The sequence below is a fragment of the Mugil cephalus genome, chromosome 4, assembly GCF_022458985.1.
Source record: "Mugil cephalus isolate CIBA_MC_2020 chromosome 4, CIBA_Mcephalus_1.1, whole genome shotgun sequence".
Classification (NCBI taxonomy): domain Eukaryota; kingdom Metazoa; phylum Chordata; class Actinopteri; order Mugiliformes; family Mugilidae; genus Mugil; species Mugil cephalus.
The window spans coordinates 15,375,064-15,396,218 of NC_061773.1; the positions used below are offsets into that span (position 1 = coordinate 15,375,064).

General features: G+C 40.4%; 1 protein-coding gene across 1 annotated transcript; it reads right to left on the reverse strand.

Moving 5' to 3' along the window:
• Positions 1-271: 271 nt before the first annotated feature.
• On the reverse strand, positions 272-19,659 carry dennd6aa (DENN/MADD domain containing 6Aa). Its single transcript, XM_047583840.1, has 19 exons — positions 18,954-19,659; positions 17,399-17,437; positions 17,243-17,285; positions 14,610-14,722; positions 14,435-14,515; positions 13,491-13,596; positions 11,960-12,039; positions 10,825-10,884; positions 10,650-10,705; positions 9,869-9,991; positions 9,534-9,629; positions 9,046-9,140; positions 8,263-8,328; positions 8,110-8,174; positions 7,932-8,021; positions 7,605-7,768; positions 7,371-7,473; positions 6,390-6,464; positions 272-5,320 (listed from the first exon to the last, which is right to left on the reverse strand). Exons 1-19 carry the CDS (start codon positions 19,182-19,184, stop codon positions 5,189-5,191), a joined length of 1,818 nt encoding a protein of 605 aa, XP_047439796.1. The 5' UTR covers positions 19,185-19,659; the 3' UTR covers positions 272-5,188.
• Between the last annotated feature and the right edge of the window lie 1,496 nt (positions 19,660-21,155).

Here is a 21,155-nt window from a genome sequence, read left to right on the forward strand (position 1 = left end):
TTTTTTTTATTAAAAGCTCATCAATATTAGTTTCACCTTTGCTAACATAGCTAATACTTAGCCAACAGTAGCTGGAGCAAGCTAAAGCTAAAGTTTGCTACAAGCTCAAATATTTAATTACAATTCTATATTCCATGGGGTGATAAGTCCATTTATGATCTTTTTTTGTTGTTGTTGGTTTTAGTTTTTTAAAGAACTATAGGTTGTACCATTGTTAGCATGACTTTTCTGTAGCACGGTCAGACACAAAACTTCACAGTTGTCCAAAATGGCTGGTGCGTATTTTATTTTTTTTATTATAATACTGTATGAAGCAGAAGCAAACACTGTCAAGGAAGTCGGTTAACATAAAACAGTTACAAACATGTTTGTAGTTTTTAAAAGAAAATACAAAAAAAAGAGAAATATTGAGAAATATTGTGTTGTCTGATAAACTTTGATCCAAATTTGAGTCCCTCAGGCTGTCAGAGTGCTTTAACGTAGTGGTTATGGCTTCATGTGTTGTATTAGCTTTTGTTGACATTGTGAATTTGTTTTTTTGAAAGTTTGGAGATTTGGCACTTTGATGAAAAAAATGCCTTTTAAGTATTGTTAGCATTAGCTGAAGGAGACAGTCACATGCTAACAAACTAGCAGCTGTCATAAACAAACCAACAATATTGGTATTGGACAAAATTAGTGATATAATACAGACAGTGCAAAGATTTTTTAAATCTCAGTGAGGCGTCCTGAAAGCCTTTTTAAATATAGTGGTTATGTCACAGATCATGTGCCATAAATATTCATTTATATTTGACAAAAACTTCATGTATTCTTGACTCTAAAGCCACGTTCACACTACTAGCAACAAAAGTGGAAAAATGGGACCAGTTACATTGTTGGCGAGTTGCCCTGTTGACGGTTTAACAGTTGACTTGGGATGAAAATGGACTTGATTGGTTGACGTCTAAGAACAAAAGTAAAACTGTTTAAAGTGTCTGTTTAAAGCTTCATATCGTCAGTGTTGCTACCAACTGGCCGACCAAAGAGACTTAGCTACAAGCCAATTTACATCCAGCTTGATACTGTGTTATACGTTAATCAAATCTTCAATTAATTAATTAAGAGGCTTTGCTGGCCTCTTAATTAGGCTACATTAATGACCTCTTTATGACTGTTTGCATGGCAATAATTTTCAAATAATGCCAACACTAATGAGACATTTCCAGGATCAATAAGCCTAAAAAATAAAATAAAAATAAAAATAAAAAATGTCCCTGTGCGCCTCAACAACATATTCAAGTAAAATAAAAGTTACATAGCATAATTCTCATTAATATCTGTATTTACTCGCTGTCGTAATACCAAAATAATTATAGTACATCATCATATAGGGGCAATCGTTTCAGCGTTATTGCAACAGTCGTAATTCCCAACAGAGTGGAATAGGAGAATAGCCTTTTTACAAATATAAAACTTACATGGTTGCCCAACAACCAGATGTCACAGGTTTTTCCAGCCAGTACATATTTGTCTTTACAACTGACCGCACGCGTTACTCTTTTCTATGTCGGACCAACAAAAGCCAAGCTTTGACTGCAATTCTTAAAAACTGTTTACAACTGCTGCTGTTGTTGTGGGTGCAACGGAGGAAATAACGTCTGGTAAGATTATCTCGCTTCCATGTTATCTCTAGACTCGATTAGCATATCTGGCACTAGGAGTCTCAAATAACTTCTAGATGTGGGCGAAAGGGCCTTCGCAGAGCGGCTGTCAAAGGCGACTGTCTTCAACCTGTCTTCATCCTGTTTTTATAATGTCAAATAACTATAACAAAACCTGAACACACATCAGTATTACATTGACCACTTAAAAAGAAAATAAAAAAAGAAAGAAGTTTGACGTGTATTTTAGTGTTTCAGCTCGGCCCAAGTCCCATCCACTCACATGGAGGAGGTGGAGCTTATACTTATACTGTAGCCAGACACAAGGGGGAGCTACTTGGTTTGGTGTCACTTTTGAGGGGCTGCCATGTTGTCCATTTTTTTTTTGTTTGTTTGTTTTTTAACAGTCTGAGATTCAAAAACATTGTTATGTTTAAACGTTTGTAGGAAGGTATTTTGAGCAACAGTGGCAGGGGTGCTGGCCATGCAGCCAAAACCAGTGGAAACATTTCTCAAAATTTAATTTAGATTTGGAGAAACTGTCACTGTTTCAATCACGCCACAACAAGCTTTCAACCGTTTCCCTGTTCTCGCTCTCTATTTGACTCTGCTTTATTGACATGCTGGAATTGTTTGTCTATCCAGACATACACCATGTTAGGAGCCCTCTGATTGGTGGGTCAGCGGCCAATAAAAGCCTCAAAGAGTCAATTCAGCAATACCAAGGAAAAACAAAAATCAAAAAGTGTCAGCAACAAAAGTGAACAGTGAGTTTGAGGAGTCCATCAAACAATTTTATATTTTAAAATGAAAACCTCAGATAAGTGGTTGTGCAGAAACCTCAAACTATATTTATAGAAGCAAGTCATTTATCCTGTGAAGGTAAAATGTAGAATAATAAATGAGACTACCTGTTAAACTGTTATTGCTTTTACATTGTTAGGTATGCGAGAAATATTTAGGAATTTAAATTAAGTTGGTTTGAAGAGGAAGAATATTTGAGCTCAATTATTATATAATAGCACAGATTTTTTTTTCACCTTTCATTTGAATTTTTTTAATTTTTTTTTTTTTTTATCTTGGACACACTTGGTTGTAGTTAATGGGCTAAATGAGCTAAAACATGCAGCAGTGTCAGCAGACCTAGCAGTGTGGGTTTCTCTCTCATTTGTTGTTAACAATACATATCGATAATCACAAGAGCTCAGTTTTAATTAGAAGAGGCAGCAGAATAAACGCAGACAGCAGGTTTTTTAGCGCTGCTCTCATTCCCGTACGGCTCGTTTTAGTGTTTGAGTTTCCTGAAGTTTGTGACTCGCTGGTGTTTACTTTTGCAGGTATTTGATGCAGGTGTGCGAAGGTGGAACTGACGTAGGGGCCGGTGTTTGCAATGACCTTAATTTATGGAGTCCCATTTCTGCCAAGAAAATAAAAAATGGAAAATAAAATTAAAAAGAAGAAGAAAACGTCAAATGTTGAGTCTCAATTATTCATAACTTTCTGATATCCAACCTCGTAAATAATGACATTTGATATAAAAAATTAAGGCGATGGCTAGTTAAAAGTTTTTTTGGAAACCTGACAGCAAACCTGAAATATCTAATTAAAAAAACAAAACAAAACAAAAAAAACTTAAATTACAGTTAACTGACATGAAATTGGGAATATTTGTCTGAAAAATACAAATCTTGATTTATTAAATGAACTTGAGCAAAAACTAACAAAAAATTTAAAGTAAAAATTTAAGATAAATAATTAATCAAATACGGAATAATATATTTTGTTTTGGCAGAAATGGGCCTCCATAGTTACACCATGTTCATTTATTGTTTTTGCAAAGTTTTATTTCTGAACATCTGAATGACAGGGAAAAGGGCCTTAAACACCTTTACTTAATAATTTCGATTACGTAATACAAAAATAAAACCACTACTGCAGGATTAAAGGATTAGAATTCAGCTTAAACAAAAGCCTCGGTTTTAGCAGAGTGAGGAGTCTTTAAGGCTCATTTAGAAAGTTAACCCTGTTACTGTGGCAAACAAGCGGCCACATATATGTTTTTTGTTGTTTTGTTTTTTTACATTCAGACATACTGAAAAATAAATACCGGCACATGAGACATATTTCTCACCAGCGTTAAATCAACCACCCAACGGTCAGTTTTACATAACTGAACGTTCAGCGCTGACGTCAACAAACACGTCAGCTGGGCGAGAAGGAGCAGCTTGTGTTCATATATGAAACATGTTTATCTAGTAGTAAAACTTTATAGATGTTCAACAGTGCAAACTCCATTTGAAACACATGCTCCTACAAAATAGAATCTAATTTTTGCCCCCCCCAAAAAAAACAACTTCAAAACTGCATTTCTGTCAATAATTCATTGAAGTTTTTTTTAAAACTTCTGTAACTGCTGCGAAGTGAAAAAGCAGTATTGCATCAAGTTTCAAAATAAAAGCCCATCCCTGTCTGGAAAGGAAATAAAGTACTAGAAATAAAAACAGAAACTTTCTTTTCAATTAGTATGAATTCAAGGGTAGACGCTAAAATAATGACCTATTAGCTGAGGACTCTTGATTTGATATTTCACTATTTAAGTCACGTCTGGGACAGTTTTCTCTCACAACTGTGACGCATCATATCCTAATTCTCCTTAAATGTAAATTAAAAAGACAAATGTTTAAGTTAGTGTCTTACAATTTTCTTTTGACTGTTTCTAAAAAAACAAGCAAACACCTTTTTACGAGACAGTGACGGGCAGGACTTGGAGTCAGTTTTGAGAATGACACACAAACATTGTGACTGTTGTGACTGAGGCTGCACAGAGGTCATGTGATGTGGATGCAGGGACGAGACGGGCTCCTGAGGATCCACACAGAAAGAGACGAGTTATTACAGGGTCGCTGGTGCTTGATGCTCTGTGTGCGTTTTAATGGACAACGTTTTAGTAAAATTTGTTTCTAAAGCACTGCTCGGCTCCGCTCGGTCCAGTTTGTTTGCATAAAAGTGTGTGTGTGTTTGTGTGTGTGTTAGTATAATGGGCACACCGGTCCAGTTAGCAATGAAGTGCACTTTTTTTTTTTTTTTTTTAGATTCAGTTTTTAAAATGGATGAAAAACTCCAATATTCGTCCAGCCAGACTGTCGAGTTAAAAAAATTAAAAATTAAAAAGGCTAAGAGGTAAAAACTGCTGACGGAGTCAAAGGACAGAGCAAGGGTCATATCTTTACGCTCATCTCAATCCAGGTCGCAACAGGCCCAGGCGGACGTTTGGCGACGCATCGAGCGCTCCTTCGCCTACGTCTCCTTGGCGTTTTTTCTGAACGCTGCTTCAGAAGAGTTTGTCCTGCAGCTCGAGCTCATTTTAAAACCACGTGATCACCGAGGCGTCGGGGAGCCGCTTAGTCCGACTCCCGCTCGCTGAGGCCGCGCGGTTTCCACGATAAGACCCGAGCAGACCTCGAACTGATCCAAAAGCCGCTGCCCCAAAACTTTAAAACAAGCTCAAACTGGGGTTAGCGTTGCAGTCTGATAAGGGTTACGGGTCAGGGCGTAGAGGGCTTGTGGAGGATGCCCTGCAGGTCCTCGGGTAAGGCCAGGATGACGGCCTCGATGTGGGCCCTCAGCTTGGACACGGTCCCTGGACGCACCGGGAGCTGCTCCTTCTCCGCCTGTGTCTGCAGCAGAGAGCAATGAGTTAAAACGGAGCACTTAAAAGAAGCTTAACCTCTGCAAAAAACTTTTATTATTTTTTTTAAAATAAGTAATTTGTCACAACACATGTTTGTGGAACTGTATGATGAGAGGGACAAGAAGCTTCAGAGGACCTAAACAACACAGTTGTTGTTGCTCATGTGGCTGGAAAAGGTTTCAAAACCGTCATTAAAGAGATTGGAAACAACAAATCCACAGTCGGAGGGATTAAGAACAACTCGAGGAGACTGAAGTCGGCTCCAGCAGATGACGGAGAGGTCTCAGCGTAACCTCTAAGCATCTAAAGGCCTCTCCCACATTGACTAATGTCCATGTTCATGAATCCACCATCAGAAGAGAAGAACACTGAACCACCACGGCACATGGCAGAGTGGTGAGGACAAAGACACCGCTTTCCAAAACAACATTTCTGTCCATCTACAGTTTCATTAACGTCATGGGGACAAGACAGAAGACTATTGGGTAAAATGTGGCCAGACACCAGGGGGACAATGCCAAAATAGAAAAGTTCAGTTCAAATGCGAGACGTCACGTTTGGAGATGAAACAACAGTTCAATCCTGCATCAGAACCTCATCCCGTCCATGAAACGTGGGGGTGAGGTTCATGTGAGGAAACCAACACCTCACAACTGGTTTTGTTGAGATGAATGGACTAAAATTACTCCGAGCTGCTGTAGACGACTGATCAGCTGTTTAGTTGCTGTTATTGCTGCACAAGAGAATTACACCACTAGACTGAAAACAAGGGTCCACTTACTTTTGCAGCTGGTACAGCTAAGGATTAAATGCACAAGTATGATATACCTTCATTTGTTTACTTTGTGATTAATGTTCTGAGTCATTTTTATGCAGAAATGTGAGAAGTTCTAAAAGATGCAAAAACTTTTAAGTCGCACTGTATGGACATTGTGTACTATACAAACATATACAATACAATACAATATTTCAGTAGTAGCAAGATAACTAGCAGCAACAGTACAGTGTAAACAGTAATGTTTATCTGCCACCCTCTTTAATGAGTTGGTACTGACCAGTTTATCTTTCAGCTTCAGAACCAGGTCAACAGTCTCCACCTCTGTGTGCTTCTGGACCCTCTGCAGCAGATCCTACAGAGAGACAGGGATGAATGAAGGGCGGTGTCAAGTATCAGGTTAATGAGACCTTAAACTCTGCACTGTACATTCAGAAAGAGAAACAAATATTTAAAGTATGTGGGAAGGTTCTCAGCCGCCGAGGACATGTTAGAACAAAAGTAAAAACTAAGGTAAGTTTTCTTGCATCTTAAAGTTGTAAATGTCTGGAGGGGAGTTTAGGTCATTTTTAGTAACATCTGTGGGCGTGTCCATTTGAAATTTACATGACTAAAGCTCGTTAGAGATCGACGTGAGTCCAAACTTAGTAAAACCTTGTGACAGTCATAGCACAGGATGTTATACACCCACCTAATAAACTCTGCAGTGCACCACTACTACACAAAACCAGCTTCAAAGAACAGTTGTTAGGCTGAATGCTATGTCTCCTGTTTCTGGACCAAAAAGTTGCACTTGAACACACCACAAAGACTTCAGCCAATGATCAGCTGGTATATACATTCTGCAGCTGAGAGGAAATAACTCTCCACACCAGCAGGTGGCAGTAGACCGTAAAGAAAGAGGAAACAGGAAGAGGTGTGAGGTGTCCTCTCCTGAAACATGGTGTTTATCAACAGTTTATTCATTCTGGACGATCAGGTTGTCGTGAAAATTATTGTGGATTCAGACGAGATGAAGATGGAAAATGAGAAGAGTGATTTGTGTTGAATGTTTTTTTTTGTTTTTTTCTTGTGCCCACATTTGTTGAAGCTGAACATCCAATTGTAGCAAATTGTTCTGACACATGACAGAATCTAGGCTGATAGATACTCATCGACTTCATCGACACCAGAAGAACCAATGGTGCGTCACTGATGGAACGCTGATCAGAAACCTGCTGCAGCATCACTGTCCAGTAAATACAGAATGCCTCCTCCTCACCTCCTCACACAGCGCCTCGAGATGCAGCGCCTCCAGCTTCTGCGTCATCTCTCTCCTCCTGTTGCGGAACCAGCCGTCAAAGTTGGGAGACTTGAGGAAATGCCTTCAACGAAAAACCCACACAGGAGTCCATTAAGAAAACCTCAGCGTTCTAGTATAAATATATTCGACCGAGTCGACTAATAAAACAGGAGCTTCGTGTTTTGGCCCGTGTCTGAGGTTTCGAGGTTGCACCTGTAGAGTCCGATCCAGTCTCCTTTCAGTCTGGACGTGAGCTGAGGTCCCGCTTTCTCCAGGGTCTTCATGAAGTCCTGCTGGATGAACGGTCGCAGCTGAGGAGGACTCTTCCAGGGACTGATGGACTTCTGGAGAGGCATCAGACTGGCTACATACCGCTCCTGCACAAACACAAACACAAACACGGGCAAAAGAATCCGTTAGTTCCTCAGACGGAGGTTTGAGGTATTGAGAAAACTTCAGAAAACAAGACCGTTTACGTGTCCACAAAATGCTTCACAAAGACAGGATCAACTGCTGATCAACGATAAATAAAATGATTACCAGTGGAATGATGAAGCTTTGTGTCAGTTCCAAGAAGTAGCGTCGAAGAATTGCGTTTTGCGCAGGCGAGGGTCTTTTCTGTTGAACACCCTGAAAAACAAATATAACAAGTATGACACAAACTACAAAACTATTACAAATACATATATATAAAGTATATATGAAGTCTTCATTTCACCTTCTGTAGCTGTTTGAGAATTTCTTCATCTTTGTTGAGATACGGTTTATATGCTGTATAAACACCTGCAACACGCAGACATGAAACCGAGGTTTGTGGTTCAGCTTTTTGGTTTATATTCAAAAATAAAACACAGAATGTTAAAATCTTTACCAGGTTTAGAGTCCAGGGTTTTGAGGTTTTTCAGTTTCTTGACTTTCATCTGCTTGGCCATCTCTCCTGGGAGGAGCAAAGAGATTCAGAGACCTCGTTCAGACCTGGTTTTAACAGGAGCCCTGATCATCCAATAACAAGTGGCCAGTTTAAAGTAGAGGTGTTGGGTAACGCCCGACGTTAACATGCATCTCGAGCCAACGCTGGAGATCGAGTCGTACCTTTGAACTCTGTTTCTAATGGATCTCTACCTGTCACTGTGTGGGGACACGATGCTAATGGTAGAAGATAAGCAGCAGCCACATCATTATTCATGTGTGTATTTACTGGTCACAGGTGTCACCTGTATCACCTTTATCTTGGGTCACATGAGTGATTGTATCTAAAATGCGCGAGTACCTGCACTTTTAAGCCGACCACCTGTGATCAGATCACTAAGGGCTCGTGTTAAAGGGTGGACAAGGCCAGACAGCTCCGGGTTTTATCCAGAACAACATTGTATCAGAAGCTTTAAACCTTTAAAACTGAATGTCACAGTTTGTGCTTATCAGTAAAATTTTAGCTGATACGTTGTTAGATATTGAAAGGTCCAGGTAATCTAGAGAAACGGGCAAAAGCACTTTCTCTTTTTAGATACAGCATGAGGAACAGATAAGAAATTTGCAGCTTATGTTAAAGCGATAAGTGTGGTGTCCGTGTACTTTTTACGTCGAGTTTCTGATTCCAGAGTGTATTAATTAATTAAAGGCTTAGGTCTCATTTCACTGCAGCAGAAACGTTTACCTGCTTGCTTCATGTCTCCGATGCGGATGATGTGCGGCCAGTGCTGCAGAGTTTTTGCGAAGAAGGGATTGGTCACTCCCAGAATGACTGACGGCCTGCAGAGAGACACAGACGGAGACAGATCAGTCCACTGTTACGAACCTCAGCAAACACTCATCATTTTCATCCCGACGTTTCTGTCTGTTGTCTATTTTTTTTAGCTCATATTCATTTGTTTAAATGTGTTTTGCAAATTGACTTGATTTGAACTTGGTTGCAGGATGAAATGATAGTTTTCCAGCCTGGAGAGGAAACAGGATTGTCCATGAAGATGCATTGGTTCTGTAACAGCGCGACCAGATGGGACCAAGTGTTTCTGTAAACCTGACGCACCATCTGAGAAGTCATTCTTGGAAAGTGTTTGGAAAAGAGTGGATGAACCATGCGTGACTCACATCGGTCAGTAGGTAAACAGGAAAAAACAACATTTGCTCGTATTCTGCACTCACGGTGCCTGTGTCCTGGTGGTGTACTCCTTAAACTCGCTGTCGTGGATGGTGAAGTACGGCCGGAAGTCGCTGCAGTAACGCAGAGGCGAGATACAGCTGCAAAACGAGGAAATATAAAAGTCATTTTAACGTTTGAAGCTCGGAAAGCGTCCTTGACTCGTCCACAAAAGAAGACATCGAACAAAAATCTGAGACTTCACCATTTATTATTATTTGTACAGTTCTCCAGGAAGTTACGACACAAATTCAGAAAAAAACATGCTACATAATATCTTTAATTTCAGATTTGCTGTAGAAGTTAAATCACCACATCATTCTGTATCTGTCTCGCTCACCTGACCAACGCCAGCACGGTATCCGAGGACTCCGCTGGCGACGGCGCCATGACGACGAGCGCCTCCCCGAGCAACACCAACTCCCAGAGCATCTGGATGTGGAAGAAGACCGGGTAGAAACACCTGGACAAGAACGGGAGAGAAATGTCCTCATTTAAGACATTTTCCTTTCCAAACAAAAGAGTTACAGCGACATTAAAAGACTGTCGCCAAACATCCATGTGTGGATGAAGAGATCATTTTCTGTTATTAGAACTAACTCATTATACTGTTGTAGATGTTGAAAAGGGGAAATGAACTTTTTGTTGATTGGTCTGCTGACGACAAACCAGAGGACTCGTTGTCCAACTTCCTACGTCAAGACTATTGTTTCTGCAAGAAATTTTTTATATTTTTCTTAAATCTTTAAATATTTTCCGTCTATTTAATGTTTCCTTTTTAGAGTCATTTGATACCCGCCTGTAGCAGGGTTAGGGTTAGGACACGGTTACTGTTACATGCTTGTTTGACCTAGATACAGAATATGCTAATTCACGTGGCTGTGTCAGAGAAAAAACAAAAACAGTAACACTGACCTTTTAGTAATGAACTTGGTTATTTATACCAGTCACACTAACCCTGTATGAGTCAGCAGTCTGGTTTAAGAAACTGAAATATGTTTTCATTTTCATTTTTAAAGGTATTTTGGTCAGGAGGTGGTTTTTGTTGAGCAGTTGTCGGCTGAACTATCAAGCGGTTGCAGTACCAGCACTGAGCAGCAGGTGGTGACACCTGGTCTCACCTGAAGAGGTCGACTTCGTGGATGGTTGGAAGCACAATGGACACCAGACTGTCACTCTGGAAAACAGACACACGCTCTTTCAGCTCTAATGTTTGCAGAAATATTAAGGAAAGGAAAAAAAACAAAACAAAACAACAACTCCTTTATGTAGCAAACAGACTGAGTGTGAGATCACCTGGGCCGACTGGACCAGCTGCGAAGTTCCTGGTTTGTCGTAACAGGTCGGGATGCGAACCTTCGAGAGACAGTTCAAACACTCCTCAGTAAACATTTATGAACAGAATACAGCATCTTTATTTTCAGTGTAGTGCTCACGGCAAAGTTAAATGCAGTTTATGTGCAAAGTTAAATGTAATAAAATGTAATATAAAATACACACAGACATCTGTTATTTTACCGTCTACTGTTTTCCCCTAAGGAATACGAATCGATTATGCTTTAGTAGCATCTAATTCATCAATCTAATACACACTTTACAGTGCGTCTGATTTTCATCGACCTGTTTCGTCCACCTGGTGGCAGCAGAGAGGCAAGAAATGCAAAGGAACACAAGTAAAGCTAAAACGAGGGAAGACAGACTTGTGGAGTTTCTTGAAGACTCGTCATTCATTTATAACTAAAGCAGCACTCTACAGGTTCCCCTTGGATCACCTTGTTTGTCCTTTGGGGCCATTAAACCTGGACTTCTGAATATTAACTCAAAGTGTGAATATTAACTCACTGCTCAACGTCACTAAAACTCAGGTTCACATTCTCTGATGCTGTAAAATCACCTGTGGATTACATCAGATGTTATTATATTTCCTTATTTTTTTATTTTTTGTGGGGGCCTTTGTGTCTTTATTGGATTAATCAGTCAGACACACAGGCACAGGAAGTTATGAGTAAGAGTCGGGAGCCTTGGCACCTTTTTAAAGGTCAACCTACACAAAGTGTGAAAGCCTAAAATTATTTTGATATGAATCATAACTTTTTTCCAGCGAAATGTTGCAAAATTCATGATTCATTTTTAATTGATCAATTCGGCCACAAGTTCAACCATTAAAACTGAACTCAAACGTTTTCTCATATTAACAAAGAATGGAGAAACACGTTCAAATTTTACTTTTACCTAATGAAACATTGATTCCGTGTCGTCAGGAAAGATGTTGTTTACTTTATCCTGTCATCAGTGATTTAACTGTAATGTGAAATGCAGACGTATTGTGGTCGATATCTGATATGAAGCCGTCGTTCTGTTGAATAGTCACGTCTGTTCTTTGCCTCAAAGTAAAACCTCTCTCAGCTCCGTGAACCGTGCGAGGGAGTACCTTGATGACCACGCCCATGATTGGCAGCGTGAGGATCCGTCCAGGATGAGGCGTCGGCCAGCGGTCAATGTCATTGCAAGCTGCCAAAACAAATACGCGAATGAGAGCGATTAAAACATCGTTCAGACATAAACATTCACGTCCATCAACTCTCAGCTGCCAGTTTATTAGGAACGAGCTGAAACCCTGCAGTAAATCCTATTTGTATCGAGCTAAATAAACTGCTTCGCTTTCCCTTTTCAGTTTGTAGACAACCGAGCAGCCGTTACCCTTATCCCACCTTAATCCAATAGAAATGTTGTGGATGGACCTGAAGCAAACGGTTCATGTGAGGAAACCCACCAACAACTGAGACCTGAAGCCGTTCTGTTCTGAGGAACGAGATAAAATTACTCCGAGCTGCTGTAGACGACTGATCAGAAGTTACTGGAAACATTTAGTGTAATAAGTATAATATTTTTGTTTCTTTTCTTTTATTAGACTCAGAAAATGACTGGTACCTTAGCTTCTTTTTGTTTTTTTACAGTGGAAATTTGGTCTGGAAAAGGAAATATCTGCTCGGCCGATCAACTCGTTTTTTTTCTTTTCCTCTGCGTCAGTTTAAACACGCCTCGTAATGAGATCCAGATTACGTGTTGCCAGACTCACAGTCTGATAAGATAAGAAATGAGAGGCTAAGTTGAACCTAATAGTCAAATCGATGTTCAAGTTGGTGTTTAGTGTCAAGATGGACTCATAGTAGAAGGATTTCACTAGTTTAAGTTAAATGTTTTATTCTTCTAAAACTGTGTGAATTTATGGACATTGCTTCCTTCAGCCCCTTCTCGAACTTGCACCGTATCAGACTCTATTACCTATACTGTTTGTTTTTGTGCTTTTTTGAGACAAAAATCAAGTCTTAGCTTGTTTCTAATATTTATGCTGGATGTTTCTATTCAACTTCTGTGAAAATAATAATTCTACCCCCCCAAAAAAATCCACATGTTCCTTTTAAGTAATGACACTTCCATCACAATCTTAAAAAAAAGTAAATAAAATGTTTATAATCTAGTGCAGGATTTTTACATTAGAATATTCACACTAGTGTAACTAATGAACCGTCAGGTAAATGCGCATTCTGTGTTCACATTAATGAAAATCTAGTGAAAACAGGAAAAAAACATCCGCACTGATAAAATCAGCATGTGAAGCCTGCAGACACAAAACAAAAGGGTGACCTCCGGCTTCGCCCCGAATCGACGCGTCACGCTCTTAGCAGCTGCATCGAGCACATACAGACAGACAGACAGGCAGACAGGCAGACAGGCAGACAGGCAGACAGGCAGACAGACAGACAGACAGACAGACAGACAGACGTACAGACAGACAGGCAGACGTACAGACAGGCAGACAGGCAGACAGGCAGACAGACAGGCAGACAGGCAGGCAGGCAGGCAGACAGGCAGACAGACAGACAGACAGGCAGGCAGACAGACAGACAGACAGACAGACAGACAGGTGAGGACAGGTAAGGACAGGTGGTGAGACTGACCTGCCTCCAGACAGGGCTCCTGCTTCTCAAAGTATTCTGGAGCCATGATCTTCAACAGCGAGTGGAAGAAGGTCACAAAGGGCAGTTTACTGATCAGGACCAGAGACTGAAAGACAAGAGGAAGAAACTTTCACGTAAACTGGGACAAGGACCACATTCAAAAGGTCGAATTTGGAGCACGGCTCGACTAAGAGTGGGAAACAATTGGTATCCTAACGATAAGCGTAAAAAGTAGCTCTTGCTGGGAAGTCAGATCAAAGAGGTGTCTATGCAGGAGCGCTTCCTGGACTCAAATATATATATATTGGATGGGACAAAATCATAAGTGGGGAAAAAAAATGTGTCTAAGACACATTAATAATGGATTTATTAATACGACTAGGTCATTACAAACCACTAAAAAACTCCTACGTGTTTCAGCTACACGCCTTTGTGAAATGTTTTGACTCGCTCACTTTATTGTCAACTAATTCAATTTCACGCCGCTCATGTGACCTGTATGAATAAGTTACTCTTCCGTCAAACACCAAATAAAGCTCCATCCAAATGATTTGATGCTTTAAATCCGTAATTATCTCTCTCTCTTCTTTCAATCACTGTAAAATAAAACAATAGTACTTCAACACTTGCTCCGATGTTCGCCCTTAAAAATTCTTTCAGCGGCTCGATGTGCAAATCTCACCTTCTCCCAGCAAGTGTTAAAATCTGCAGAGACTGTTTTATGGAAACAAATGTGGCTATAAATAGAAGTGACTGTAGTTAATTAGCAGTGAGAACAAGATCTGTGACTGTGATGGAATTATTGCTCTGGAAAATGTTACACTCCATTTAATACATTGGATTATTTGAGTAACTTCATGAGCAGAATTGCGAATTTCAAATGTATTTAGTTGTGTTCTGGCTGAGGTGAAGAGGATGGAGACGGCCTGAGGTTAAATACTGACCTTCTGGAAGTATCCTCTCTTCAGCGATTTATCTCGCACCTGACGGAAGTACACGTAACCATAGTAATGGCCCTGTTCCCGCTGCAACACACACACACAAAACTCCATTAACACGCACAACGATGCAGACATATGTCTGGATTTCACTATAATGAACACGTCTGTGCATCCAAACCTTCAGACAAGGCGGTGCGTCTCTGTCGGTCGTTTCCAGGAAGCAGCCGAGCGACGACTTCCTGTTGGATCCCTGGCGGAAGCGGAAGCAGAACTGCGTGTCGCCAAGGCAACCTGGGAGTGCAGCAGAAAGACGACGATGGGTGGTTACCAGGGGTGTCTCCAACAAGTTTTCCTTTGCCCTCTGATCCCAATCCCGATCTTTTAATACCGAGCATCCGACAACCTGAGTCCCGATCAGATCTTTACTGAACTTAAGTTCCTCGCTGGTAGATTCATAAAGGATTTTATTATATTCTCTTAGTAGCAACTGGATGTTAATGTAGTGTAGAGAGGGTAGCTCGTACTCTCTAGACTCTCTAACTCTAGAAATGTTCCAGCCATCCAACGCCATAAACTCCCTGAACCTCTTTGACATATTTTCATACAACTTTTCTTTTAAACATTCAGTGTTGTTGTTATTTGTGATGCAGCCTTTGCCATCTCTATTTAGTGACAGTGAATGATGATGCTACTACCACCTTGCTAAATGTCTGTCTAACATCATTTCCCAGAAAAAAAGTTATTCCATAATGCAGACAAATTTAGACACATGATTTTCATTGTTCTTTGATTTTTTTTGGGGGGGGCAGCTTCGACACAAGTCAAACACCTTTAAAATAGAAGAATATGATGCCACATGGACACAGTTTTGGTTTATGGTAAACTTAAAACAAATAAATATCTGATCATTTTCAAAAAGCCCAGATAGTAATTGGGACATTTATAGTGGATGCACTAATTCATCACCGCCAAACTCTTAATTTCTTAGCCTTATCATGGACTTTATACAAAGACAGACGAAAGGACAGCTCTCCAGACATGGAACCAAATATCTTGATCGATTATCTCCACCTGCCTGACCTCTACAAAACAGTTCCGCCTCCAGATGAGCTGGGATCTGCAACTGTCACCCTCATCTGTAAAGCATCTTTAGACACTTTCTGCACTAAAGACACGTCACTGCTGATAAACACAAAAACAACGCAAAGTGACTCTCATGTCACAATCAAACCAGACTTCATTAGATAAATCCCAAAACTAATTAGGTGACAGAAAAAGTCAAAGACATTTTGCTTTTGTGTATTTTCAGTGAATTCAGCGTGCATCGGTTGGCTCTTGTATGGCGTCCTGATTTCCTTGGACAAACAGGAAGAGGAAAAAGGAAAGTAAAGGAAAGAAAGGAAGTGCAGAAGGAGTCACTGATTGGCGTTTAACCTCAGTGTGACCTCTGTACATCCTCGGGCAGACGCCCAGAAGGGTGTGAGAAGATAAAACGAGGGACTGATAATCAGACGCACTTTGGATGAAAGACTAGAAGGCATTCCAGTGCACAGCGTGCACATAAACACTCCAGGAACAACGCCACGATATTACACAGTTGGGTTGGATTCAAGACCCTGCATGGTACAGGAAACCAGAAACTCCAAATATGCTTAAAGCCAATGAGTCAGTTACAGAGACAACAAATCCTGGGGACAAATCAGCTGGGTGCCTATTTCTGAATTATCAAAATGGATTAAAAGCCAATGACGCCAACTCTAATCAGGATGTGAGGCTGAATTACGGGAGAGCGTGAGAGAGCTCACAGTATATTACATCAAAGCAGCCCGGTCAACGTTTCGTCCAGATCCTGCCTTTACACCGAGGACAGCAGGTTCCCCAGCTTCACCTCCTGCTGACTGACATTTAACCAACACACCTGCAGGCAAACAATCCCACAGACGTTTGTGCATGAGTAGATGTGTAACCTAACCCATTCCTCACCGTCTCTTCAGTATAGACGTGCTGAAGAGAGTTAAAAATCAACTAGTACTGTATGATGTAAGTTGAACATAATTGGAAATAAAGAAAATCTTTCTTGTTGTTTTCCACATGACAAAAAAAACGTAATTTGATGAATGATTCAAGCCAAAGATTACTGAGGTGTGATGGTCCACTCATATTCTATGCCTGGTTTACCCTGGTCTATTAACATTGGCAACCTGACTAACAAACAGGTTCATCGGGTAAACTATTGAAAAATAATCCCTTCTAATAGAACAGTAAGCCTTAAATAAATGTTCCTTTGTGACTTATCTCAGATCAGTGGATCTTAAAGAAACACTATTAAAAAGGGCTAAAGACTAATTCTACACTGGACTGAAAATCCCTCAGAGAATATCTGAACTTAATAATGTTTAGACCCGTGAGCTCTGACACCATTTATATCCGGTTCCATTTATTAATTGTTGCTCTAGTAACCTATCACACACCCATGTCTAGTCTCACTTACAGATGCGTAAATAATTAATTTCTTTGGTTCACTGGTGTACCTAATGACCTGGCCGGTTGAGTATATTATTGTCTGTTTGTGTTTTAATTACACAACAAGGTATCTGCAACAATCCGGTTCTGAGCTTCTGTCCTGTTTTCAATCTGAAGACTGATTTTGTTATTAAACCCAGCCATGGTTTAATATGTTTACATTACAATTATATTTGGTTGGACAACACATCAATTGAACCTTGACTCCTCAACCTTTAAACGGTCTCTGTACCGTGTCCAATTGATTGTGCTGCATTCGTAGACACTGGTTTAAAAACAAGAACTCACCTGAATTGGAGTCTGGAAAAGAAAGGTAGCAGATGCTCGTTTTCTGAAAGGAAAAACAACAATATAGTGTTAAGTATAATCTACCATCCTCTATCAGAACTCTATGTCTCGGGGCCTATGGTGAATATCTTAAACAAACACTTCAGTCAGACTCACCTCTTTCTCCGACAGTTTGGAATGATGGGGATAAATGACCTGGAATAAAAAGAGGAACATGGTTACTATGACAACAGGAGATCGTCAACACACACCTAAAAACCTTGTGGAGCTCCGACAAAAACTTAACATGAACCTTTTTCTCGCCAGGACATTTATCTGTGTCTTTAACATCAGTTTGAAACCGTGTCCCTCATTTTCCTTGTTCCATGTGTCCCCCAGGCAACCAAACCACCTGTCCATCCGAGGTGCTCATGTGTCCACTATAGGAACTTTCACCAGTGGACAGCAGCCAGCATGGACACCCTGAACGGTTTGCAGATACACAGCCCCAAGCAACTTTAATCAACTTCTCCGGCAGTTTGAGTTACAGTGTCTCATCTGTTGGATCCGACCGCTTGGAGATCAGTTTCATTGGCCGTTATCTCTGGGTCCAGGAACATGCCACAAGCGCTGGAGTCCTGGAGATGCTTAGACACAGTCATCTACTCGTCAGTCTGGTCCTCGTTAAAGTCTTTCAAATCCTTCCACTTGACCATTTTTCCTGCTTCTGACATCAGCTTGGGCGACAAAATGTTTTACTTGCTGCCTGATATATCCCCACTTACTGACAGGAGCCACATGAACAACCATAATGTTACGGCTGGTAGCTGTATGTCAACTGATTACAACACAGAACTCTAGTTTTTCTGATTTAATCGTTTTATCTGATCTGAACAAATCATCACCTTTATTTGAATTTTAGGCAAAATTCTTGTTTCACATCTAGATTTAACATCCAAATTAAGAGCGTGATTATAAAACAAGCTTATACTTATTTTGCTTAAAGAACAACAAGTTACAGTGAAACAAGAACAGCAAGAGTCTGGTATCCTAAAAACGTGTCCTGGAAATGTCCTAAAACTTTATCAGAATTAATCTGATTTTTAATTTTTTAATTTTAATATTATTCACACCCGTAACTACCATATCCAGTCAATAAATCATAATGACTTGAGCCGTGCAGTTCATTAGAGGAAGTGAAAGAGAAAGGCTCTTGCGTCTGGTTTATAAAATAGTTTTATTTAGCACTGTTTTTTCCTAGATTCCAATGAACACAACAGGTGTTTTATCTGTTTACATTGGTGACTCGAGTGAAACTCAAACTATTTCAAGGCGTTCACTGATCAATTTCAAACTGATTTAGGTGTTAAAAAGTAAGTGTTTTATGACTGAGGACAAGTTCTAATAAAACGCCTCCGAGAGAAGTTGTTGCCTCTGTGATGCTGCGGCTGCTGGAACCGACTAACTCCAGGGAAGGAAACTCAGCCGCTTCACCGTAGCTAAGATGAACAATGGTGGTGCAATAAAGACAGGGTCTCGTAGTACAAAATGTCTCTACTTTTAGTAGCATCGGTGTCTAAACATGTCAACAATGTGAGATCGGAGAACACTGCAGCAATGTAAATCAGAGAGAGTTTGTACACTCCAGGAAGTAGTCGGGGCCATCAATAACTGCTAACTTAAGGCATCTGTAGCCTCGGTGAGTTTTCCGTGACTCCGGCTGCCTCCTTACCTCCACCGCCTGCCCGAGCTCCAGGTCGAAGCCGACCACACAGATGCAGTGCAGCCAGGCAGAGAAACGATCCCAAGGCAGCAGGAGAGCCTCTTCCGGCTCCTCGTCGCCTCCGGGCCCGGGGGGCAACGTTATCTCCTCGGCCGGGGAGATGCTACTAGCGTCCTGGTCGTCCAGGTCCTCCGGCTCCTCGACCTGCTCCCCCAGCTCCTCCGGGCCTTGCAGAGCCATTGCTAGGGCCCGACACTGACGCACAAACGCTCCAGAGAATGTTAACGGTCTCCTGACCAACTTTACTCGTATTTCTGGTCGCAGTCCCCTCGGGTAACAACAACAGGAGGCAATGCAGCGCTTTGGAAAGTAGCCGCTTAGCCAGCACCTAGCATTTGAGCACTGGCTCTTAGTACGTGCGTCCTGTTGACAAAACGTGCAACGTCAACACGCACGGTTCCTGGCGCACCGAGTTGCCGAACGTACGTGCGTCCTGTTGATTGAAAGTTCTACGTCATCACGTACGGCCGTGGTACTTGAGTGGCATTCAAGTGCAAAAGAAGCTCCGGACCAGAGACCGTTAACAAGTTAGCAATAACAAACAAAGAACATTAATATGAAACTAAGATTATTAAAACATGAGAAATAAAATATTTACTGGAAATTGAAATTAGGTGATGTTTTACCAAGTAATTCAGATTTTCCTGGTATTTGCTAGCCCTTATTTTTATTGTTTTGCTCCATCCCATTTGTTTGTAGTTTATCTGTGTAAAAACGTGAAGCTTTTGCATACTAAAAAAAAATAAAAATAAAAAATCTGAATGAAATTAAGTTTTACTTTCTTAAATAATAATCATAAATGAAAATGATGAGCAATGCTATGATCTACTTGCTGCTACTTGAGGGACAGAAAATCAAACAGTGGCATTCTTCATCAAAATTGATACAGTTACCGTATTTTATGACACCATCAAAGTTGTTTATGTTCTAATTTGTGTTGTGTCTTTTTTTCTTCACTGACCATTGCACCTAATAACAGTGGCATTTGTGTTTATACTTGCTCTGTTTGCACTGTACATGATGTTTACACTGTTCGTATTGTTTGCACGGATTGTACTGTCTACATTGGCTTACATATGCTCACTTCATGCTCGTTGCCTAGCATTGTACTTAGCCATATATATTCTCATAGCTCTTCTCATCTTACTCTGTACTGCATCTGCTATGTATGGTTAAAATGACAATTAAAACCTCTTTGACCTTGAACTTTATTTAAAGACATCCTTCAGTCCTATCTGTTGGATGGGAATTATTCCCTTCACATCCACAAGTATAACACACATTATTGAACTGAATCTTCATTTAGAGGCTGGCTCTCTGTCTGAGTGAGGTGGCAGTAAATCAGCTTTATCTAAATCTTTTAATGGCTCCATCACTGAGCAAGCAGATGGATGAACAAACTGGGGGAGGCGGACAGGCCCGACCCCCTGATGTGACACAAATCCCACTTACTGTAGGTAAAAAAGTAATTCACATTTAATTCTAAAATCACTCTATCACACTAAACTAATACAAAAATAGTTATTAAACTCTTATGTTTTCAATTTCCTTAGTTTGATTTATGCCACACGCAAACAGTTCTTGGTGTTTAGTTTTAATTTAATTTATTTTTTTTCCCTTTTATTGAGTGAGAGTTCAAACATTTGTCATCTTCCACAGACAAAAAAATAGAAAAGGGGTGAATAAACAAACAAGTAAATGGAAAACATGAATAAATAGTTGCATATGGAACTTAATTTAATGTAATTTAATTTAATTGTTGTTTTATTTTTTTCTCATAAAAATTAAAAGGGGTTCTAATGGATCTCATCATTTAAGTGCTTTGTCATGTACAGTCACTGTTGACAGGTCATAGTGGGCTAAGAAACTAAACACTACAAGATTCTGTTAAACCTGGTAATAATAGTGGAGCTCAGCGACAGCTGGTCCCCTGCTCAATCTGCAGGAGGTCTGGATAGGGACAATACCATGACCAAGATCTGGACCTGGGAATATGTCGCAGGAAAGCTGCGAGACCTTCAGAACGTCAGCCAACCAAAGTGTCTGGTGAGGTTTACATCATGGCAGCTTGCGTTAATCCTTCACTCTGGTATATCTGGACTGATAATCAGCCTGATTCTGAAGGGAAGCCTCTCAGAGTTTAAGAAGGAC

Excerpts from the sequence above, each read along its gene's own strand:
- dennd6aa (XM_047583840.1), bottom strand. The coding sequence starts at position 19,184 with ATGGCTCTGCAAGGCCCGGAGGAGCTGGGGGAGCAGGTCGAGGAGCCG. Across the intron at positions 14,516-14,609 it reads ACGCACCGCCTTGTCTGAAG|CGGGAACAGGGCCATTACTA; the intron begins GTTTGGATGCAC and ends TGTGTGTTGCAG. Across the intron at positions 8,022-8,109 it reads TTCTCAAACAGCTACAGAAG|GGTGTTCAACAGAAAAGACC; the intron begins GTGAAATGAAGA and ends TTTGTTTTTCAG.